This window comes from Vigna angularis, chromosome 10 (genome assembly GCF_016808095.1).
Source record: "Vigna angularis cultivar LongXiaoDou No.4 chromosome 10, ASM1680809v1, whole genome shotgun sequence".
Classification (NCBI taxonomy): Eukaryota; Viridiplantae; Streptophyta; class Magnoliopsida; order Fabales; family Fabaceae; genus Vigna; species Vigna angularis.
Window position 1 is genome coordinate 27,629,144 of NC_068979.1, and position 8,303 is coordinate 27,637,446.

Below are 8,303 nucleotides of genomic sequence, written 5' to 3' on the forward strand. Positions count from 1 at the left end.
TATATTATGTCAGATATATTAACTTCACTTCTATATTTCTAGTCAAAATTTGAACATTCATTTTCCATATTTTTTTTCTAGTTCTGTTAAATTGTCATATATAATTCCTATTTTCAATGTAGGTTTCAAAGACCTTTATTGTTTGTTTTGCATACAACTTTCTAACATTAAATTTTTATTCTTTATTAATTTTATTAATGTTTATGAATAAATTCAAAATTCAAATGTAAAGTTATATTCAAATATCGATTAGAAAAATACCAATAATTCATGTATAAACCATATGAATTTTTGTATTGATTTATTTAGTTAAGTTCTTAAATCAATAATTAAATTAAAAATAAAAAATCAATGTTTATAAAATATTAATAAATAAATTAGAAAATGTATTATCACAGCAATATCTATTTGTTTATAGACGGTATTCTTCCTACATTGTAAGTTGTTTCTTCTTTGTAATATCAATACCGAGACATGTCCAAACATAACAATATCACATATTTAGTGCTGTCAAAACGAGTTCAAATTTGTGAGTTAACTCGGTTTATTACGAGTTTAGATCAAGTTAGATTTAAAAAAAAATTCAATATAGATTAATTTTAAACTCGATCCACTAAAAATCTGGCTTACTTGATCATTTAATATTTAATTTTTTATGTTATATTATTATATTACAAAATTTGTTTTTCTTTTTGGATTACCAATACCAACCTAAGTGAGTTAGGTTGGCTCACCAATCCATCCAATTTTTTATTTTTAAGGAATATTATTAACATCATTAGAATTGAATTTTATTTAGATTTCAATTAAAAAGAAAATGTTATTTTTTTAGAATGGAAGAAAAAAAAACTGTAATTAAATGAGTCAATTTTAAAACATCAAACCATGGTGTCAGACCGTATTGAAATTTTTTGGACTCATTAATAAGTGAGTCAAGTCGAATTGACTTATTAAGTGTCAACCTGTGATAGGCCGAGTCGGACCGAATAAAACAACCTTTTTAAAAAGCACTATTCATATTACACTCATCGGGTTTGACCCCTTGTAATGTCTTTCATGATGATGTTCTTGATGATGATGTGCATGAGGATGTTCATGGTGTTGGTAATTCTCGTAATGAGGTTAATGATGATGGCGATGTTGTTATGGTGTTCTTGATGGTAACAATAATGGTGATGATAGTGATAAGGTCGATGAAGTGATAGATCGATGGGTTGTGTGCGAATTTTCATGACGGCAATGAGGGTTGAGAAATTTATGATGATGATGATTAGAGGATTAGTGATCGTAAGGTTAATAACAATAAGGATGGGGTTTGCATGTTGTTAGTATATAGTGTTTATTTGATATTCAGATATTGTATTGTTATTGTTTATCTTAAGGGTAACTTACCCTATACTTGTTTGTTGCTGTTATTTGTGATTGTTGTGATGATTGTATAATGGTTTATACATGAGTAGATAATGTTACAGATGCATGATAGATATACGAGAAAACGGGAAAGACTTAGGGTTATTTAAAGTTAGTTATGATACAAACTTTTGGAATAATGTAATTGGATTATTATTTTCTTAGTTATTTTCATTAACTTCGAAACTATGTAATTAGATAATGCTTTTGGAACTAATATGATTTGATTTAATTCCACATGTTTTAAATGTTGAGGTTTTATATATGTTTCTGCGTTATACGAATGTTGAAATATTTTGGTATAATCAACTTCTACAGCTGATATCATATCCTCATCTACAATCATGTAAACATATCCTTACTTCTTTTTACGAGCGACAACAAGATTACCTTTCATTACCTTTTAGTATCCTTCTCCAAAAGTAGTGTAATGCCCCTCATCATCCAACTATCCTATAGATATTAATTTTTTCTTTAAGGCAGGAATATATATATATATATATATATATATATATATGACATTATTCAAAGTCCACGAGCTTCCGTTAGAGGTTTTGAACTTAATATCACATCTTCCCATAATATCAAGAGATTTTTCATATGCAAGGTAGACTTTCCCAAACTTTCCTGAAACGTAGTTAGATAGTAGTTCTAAGGAAGGTGGAGTATGAAATGACGCACCTTAGTCCATAATCCATGAATCAATGGAACTATCTAAACTACATATCTGTGCATCTACAATTTCATCAATTATTGCATTTGTTGATTGATCATCATCTTGCTTCTTTTGATTGTGTTTTTTTTCCTTAAAGCCTAACATTAATTTGTAAAGTGACCATTTTTCTGAAAATTCAAACAAGTGATATCATTTTGAACTTTTGTGAATGATCTCCCTCTAGACTTTCATTTGCCTCAGCCTTGATTATAATTAACTTTTCTAACTACTTCTTCCTATAATTTTAGTACACAATGCTAAACCAGAATTAGAACTAGAAGATTCTACTAATCTTTTTCTGCAAACATCTTCGCCTAAGATCTAGTCAATGTTATCAAATTTTAACTTCCTATTACTCGCAGAATTACTAACTGAAGTAACAGTTGCTTCCAAATCTAGTTGATATTTTATTTTTATTCCTCGTAATATTGTAAGTGTTATGGCTATTTAAAGCCCTTCAATTATAATGAATAATAAGACTCAATTTCAGGAAAATATTTGAGTGTGTGTATCGTGAGATTTTCCCAACAGTGGTATCAGAGCTTTATGCTCTGAGTACCGAGAGAGAGAAAAATAGAGAGAGAGGAGAGAGTCAAACACCGTGAAAGAAAAAGTGAGTGCTTGATTTTTTTTTTGAGAGAGATGACAAAGGTATTCAATGGGATGAGTGTGCCACAATTTTCAGAAAATACCAATTACGACAATTGGTCTTTGCAGATGAAGGTTCTTCTTGGATCCGAAGATGTATGGGACATAGTGGAAGACGGGTACAATGAACCCGCAAATGATGAGTATCAGACAGAGAACCAGATTTCTGCATTGAAAAAGACACGAGTGAAAGATAGATCGACTTTGTACTTTCTGTATAATGCAGTGGATGAATCTGGATTCGAGAAAATAGCTAATGCAAAGTCAACAAAAGAAGCATGGGAAATTCTGAAGGTGACATACAAAGGAGATACTCGCGTGATGCAGGTTCGAGTACAAGCTCTCAGAAGAGAGTTTGAACATATGGAGATGGATGAAAATGAGGGAGTTGTCGAGTTTATAGCTCAAGTGCAGAAGATGGCCAACCAACTCAGAATGAATGGAGAAGAGGTTCCTCCTAATCGGGTTGCGGAAAAGATCTTGAGAAATCTGACGGATGATTTTGAAAGTATCGTGGTCACTATTGAACAGACAAAGGATTTGTCAACTCTCACTGTGGAGGAGTTAGCTGGGTCATTAAAAGCCCACGAATTGAGGAAGAAAAAGAAAAAGAGGGATCCGACGATCAAGCATTACAGGTATAGTTTGACTCGAATAAATCTCGGATTACTCAGAGCCGAGGTCCTAGCGGTAGATGGCGAGGAGGCTGAGGACGAGGTGGAGTGGCCGAGGTAATGATAATGAAGATCAAACCAGTCAATAGAATTGGCATGACCGAGGACAAGGAAAAGGCCGAGGAGATCAGTCAAGAGTGGAGTGTTTTAAGTGTGGCAAGTACGGCCACTATGCAAATGAGTGTAGGTCAACAAAGTGCTACAACTGTGGCAAGTTTGGTCATATTGCAAAGTATTGCAAGTTCGAGACAAAGGGGGAGACGAATCTCGTTATTGAAGATGTTGAAGAAGAGTGTGGAATCCTCTTGATGGCAAAGAGCTCGGATGCATGGACATGGAGAGCCCAATCCCAACAATGGATAAAGTGATCTTAGTAAAGGATGCAACAATTGTGGAGAAGGAAAACCTGGAGAAAGAACTAAAACAAAAAGATGAAGAGATTCAGCGGATAGGGAGACTTCTAGATGAAGCTAATGAAATTATGAATAAACAGAGGGTTGAGCTTGAGGAGTTGAAGAAGACGGCTCCTGAAAAGGAAGAGAAAGCATCTAGCATTATTGAACTAGATAAAAATAGGGAAGAAGATGAAGAAGAGATGAAGGATGATGAGATTTGTACCAACTCGATATGGTATCTAGATACTGGAGCAAGCAATCATATGTGTGAGAACGAGAACTTTTTTTATGAACTCACCAAGGTGGAGGCCAAATTTGTGTCTTTTGGAGATAACTCCAAGGTGGCCGTGAAAGGGCGTGGAACAATTCAGCATATTCAGATTAATGGACGAGTTGGAGAGATTATGGATGTTTATTATGTTCCGGAGTTGAAGAACAATACTTTTAGCATGGGTCAGATAATTGAAAAAGGTAATTCAATTTTTATGAAAAATCAGGTACTGTATTTAAAGGATAAGCATGGTCGTCTAACAACCCAGGTAAAAGCAAAGAAGAACCGGTTGTATGAATTGGAGCTGAAAATCTTGGAGAGAAGATGCAAACCCGAAGTAGGATGATGCACATGGAAAGTCGAACGAAGGAAGGAAGAATTTAAGTTTATGGGGGAGTTTGTTGGGATAAACTTAAATTTTAGGGTTTTATTAATAATTTTGTTTAAATCTTATTTTATTAGTTTTTGGTTATAGTAATATTTAGTTTGATTTGATAGAGATAAAATAGAGACACGTAGTTATGATTTTCGGTTTATCTAAATACAATATTATTTTATGATAGATTAAGCAGATTTTATTTTTAAGATAGTTGATATTTTATTTTTATTCCTCGTAATATTGTAAGTGTTATGGCTATTTAAAGCCCTTCAATTATAATGAATAATAAGACTCAATTTCAGGAAAATATTTGAGTGTATGTATCGTGAGATTTTCCCGACACAACTCCCAATCTAATTGTTTCATGTCGTCTGATTATGACGTGTTAAGGGTAGATACAATTTTTTTTATACAGGTAGTCTTTTATATACTTCCAAAACCAGAAGTCACTACCATTTAATCTTCACCTTCCCTTCTTCCCTTCTTCCCATGCCATTGCTATGCTATTTTGAAGAAAGCTCCCACTATTTCTTTAAATGAGATTGTCAAGAAAAAAAAACTAAATATTTTTAATGTAAAAGATCGGACAAAGCTGCAACCAAAAAACATACTAAGAAATTGATTTTTGATACCAATTTTTAGAAAAAAATAAATAAGAAGAAAAAAAAAATAAACCAGAATTTTACCCATACATTTTTTAGGTCTACATCTATAACTATTCTAAGAAGTATGTTTATTTTTTAGGTCTATATCTATAATTATTCTAAGAAGTATTTTTATTTCAGTGTATATTAAGTCTTACAAAAAGGTTGTTTATATAGCAAACTAAATGGAAGCATATACTATTAGTCTGGAATCAGTAATCCGAAACCAATTTACCCCTCCCAACCCTATTCTGGATCATGTTTTCCGGAAGCTGCTTGTATTTTCCGGGTAACCAATAATGCACCATGAAAAGGAGAACCATACTGCATTCCACGATCCCGAAACGTCCCTCACTTGTGCAAATCGTCACCACCTTCCCAATACCTCACCAACAGCTAAGCAACACTTTCACCATAGTTTTCAAAGACCCCATACCACAACACATGTAAGCTGCGCATGGGAAGGTCTCCACGGAGACAACTTCAAATAAAATCCAGAAGGGTAGGAATGGAATTACAAAATGTGGAGTGCAGGAAGAAATTGATGAGGTGCAGGAAGAAATACCGCAAACAGGATAGTTTCGGTGCAATTGTTTAACTGCAGTTATAGTTAGAAATGACACGACACGAAATTTCTTTCACTGTGCTTTGAAAATTGGTAGTGAGAGAAGGATGTAGACTAAATGTTATCATTTGAAAAAATGAGAAAACATAATTAACCTTTGAAGAATAAGAAATATGAATTGCAAATGAATATAAAAGTTGTTTTTGGATTTGTGGCATTTTAGAATTAATTGTTCATGTAAAAGGAATTCAGGTTAAAAAATAAAACAAAGGCAATAATCAAGACTTCGACGTCTCGTCTAGAAATAGAAAGCAAATGCAATCTTTGTTAGGAAGGGCAAATTGCTTGAGAAAATTGATTTCAAACTTATATATTTTTTAAAGTTAAAGAAGGAAAATGACTTCAAACGGAAAGAGTTCATGAAGAAGAAGCTTTCGAAAAAAGTAAAACAATAAGATTAACTCGAACTTACACGAAAGCTTATATTTTTCTTTAGTAGAAAACAAACAGAAAATAATAGAAACAAATAGTAAAAAATGGATGAAAAATAGGATAAAAAATTTATCAATAAGATACAAAAATAAACCTATTTGTTTGTATCATTTCTATTTTTACTCTCACTATTCTACCAAACACACCACAAAGGACAAAGGAGAATCCAATTAATAAAGATGATAATATCAACCACTTGCCCAGTCTTATATATTAAATAAAATTTAATATTTGTAGGCCATACATTGGATTCCATTTAAATAAAATTTATAGCATGATGGAATTCTCCACATAAAATAGTCAACTATGCACGATTTGTAAATGTAACAGCCATTATTATGCAACTGAGTTATTATCTGTCGTCATCTTCAATGTCATTTTGCCTTTCTCCTTTGGTCGAAGCTGTTTTTCTCAGCCACAACCCACATGTCACTGCACATCTAAAAGTGTGCCCTACCACGTTTCTTCATTCAGACTAACATTTTTCTAGCTTTTGCAGTTATTACTTTCAATCAAAGAGTGCAGCGCTAAATATTTTAAGTCCAATAATATGTACGAATAATTTCATTCCATAAGGGGTCACATGAACATAGATGAAACCTTTCATTAATTTAATCACAAACAGGCTTCAAATATCAATCAATGTTCTGTTCAAACAGTGCTTCCTATAGTACGCTTCTCTGTCTGTCCTCTTACCAACTTCAGAAAAAGAAAACTAAAAATAATAGCTGTCAAAAGATTCATCACTATTTCAAATTTAAACTCATGATCGAACTGTTGTTTCAAGAATAGCCTCCCCCAGTTATGAGCACAAACGAAACTCCAATGATGTTTAACCTAGTACATCTGCTAAATGTAGTCCAACATAGCCAAAAGAAGATTCAATGATATAGTAAATATTGAACAGCAAGACTTTATTCTGGGACCAAAGAAAAATTAAAACTTTCTGAAAGAAGAAAAAGGGCTCGGTTGGATCATCAATCGGTGAAGTTTGTGATGCAGGCGTGAGGCTCAGTAGCCTTAGCAGCTGGAGATGGCTCAACTGCTGGTGAAGGTTGAACAGGGTTCCCAAGGAGTTCAGCAGGCAAATCAGGAATACCCTTCAAGTAGAAGGTGTAGAACAACTTGAAAGGGAACACAAGTTGTTGAAGTTTGACTTGTCCATAGACACCTTCAAAGATTCCAGAACCTCCTGTAACAGCAAGGTATGTGTCTTGGTATGTGAGATAAGCTCCTTGAACTGATATATGGCCATAGTCTCCGAAGTAGAAGCTGTAAATGGCCTCATATCTGTCACCCTTTTTCTCAGGAACATGCTGTATGAGCACACATAAGCCTGCAGTTATCCCTAATCTCTTTTCCAAGTTTCCAGAGTATAATTTGTTGCTGAAAGGCACTAAATCTCCTAAAGAGTTCACTTCCTTCTGGCTTAGCTTCAGAAATGCAGGGCTGGCTCTGTCCCTTTCATTGATCTCATAGACAAAGAGTTCTTGAACTTTGACTGATAAATGAACAAATTTATTTGTGAGGAGTGCTAGCTAGTTCTCTACAACTAATGTTAAAAAAATGCTACTCAAAGCGGTTGCTGAGAGGAAACTAGTTCTCTAAGCACTTACCTGGCTTTTGAGAATCTTGATGCTGCTTTTGGTTATTGAAGAAGAATGCTGTGGTTGTGATGTGGTTGGTACTTCTTCTAGAGGTGGAGACAAGAGTAGGTGAGAATTTTAATGTTTTTGTTGGGAGGGATTGAAAGAGACTAGAACCTATTTTCTTTCGGCTTTGAAGAGGAGAGATAGAACTTGAACGGGAGAGTTTGAGGGAAGAAATCATTTTCAGAGAGCTCATGGAAGCCATTGATGGTGATGAATGACTCGTCAAAGGAGCTTTATAAATGGAAAACTCAGAATATTATTGCTTTAGCTTTTGAAACGTGGATGTATTTTGGGACCTGTGAAAGGAAAATGAACGCTAAGGTTAAAAAAAGAGGCCCACTAGTGCTTTTTTTTTTCTCCCAAATTAGGAGTTTTCCTTTTACCATCTTCGTGAATTTTCTTTCCCTGGTCCTTTTTCTCAAGTATTAGAGTAAAAAAAACTTGGACATGTCACGTTT

At 33.7% G+C, this 8,303-nt stretch overlaps 2 protein-coding genes across 2 annotated transcripts; one reads left to right on the forward strand and one right to left on the reverse strand.

Annotated features, from left to right (window-relative positions):
- Positions 1–3,775: 3,775 nt before the first annotated feature.
- On the forward strand, positions 3,776–4,459 carry LOC108334958 (uncharacterized). Its single transcript, XM_017570878.1, has one exon. It carries the CDS (start codon positions 3,776–3,778, stop codon positions 4,457–4,459), a length of 684 nt encoding a protein of 227 aa, XP_017426367.1.
- A 2,461-nt stretch (positions 4,460–6,920) lies between these two features.
- LOC108335689 (allene oxide cyclase, chloroplastic) lies at positions 6,921–8,121 on the reverse strand. Its single transcript, XM_052870099.1, has 2 exons — positions 7,810–8,121; positions 6,921–7,694 (listed from the first exon to the last, which is right to left on the reverse strand). The coding sequence occupies exons 1-2, from the start codon at positions 8,045–8,047 to the stop codon at positions 7,171–7,173; spliced, it is 762 nt and encodes a 253-aa protein (XP_052726059.1). The 5' UTR covers positions 8,048–8,121; the 3' UTR covers positions 6,921–7,170.
- Between the last annotated feature and the right edge of the window lie 182 nt (positions 8,122–8,303).

What these genes read in the sequence shown, in the direction of transcription:
- LOC108334958 (XM_017570878.1), top strand. Translation starts at nt 3,776, where the DNA reads ATGGACATGGAGAGCCCAATCCCAACAATGGATAAAGTGATCTTAGTA.
- LOC108335689 (XM_052870099.1), bottom strand. Translation starts at nt 8,047, where the DNA reads ATGGCTTCCATGAGCTCTCTGAAAATGATTTCTTCCCTCAAACTCTCC. An exon ending in TCAAGATTCTCAAAAGCCAG is followed by an intron (nt 7,695 to 7,809) that starts GTAAGTGCTTAG and finishes TTCATTTATCAG; the next exon opens with TCAAAGTTCAAGAACTCTTT.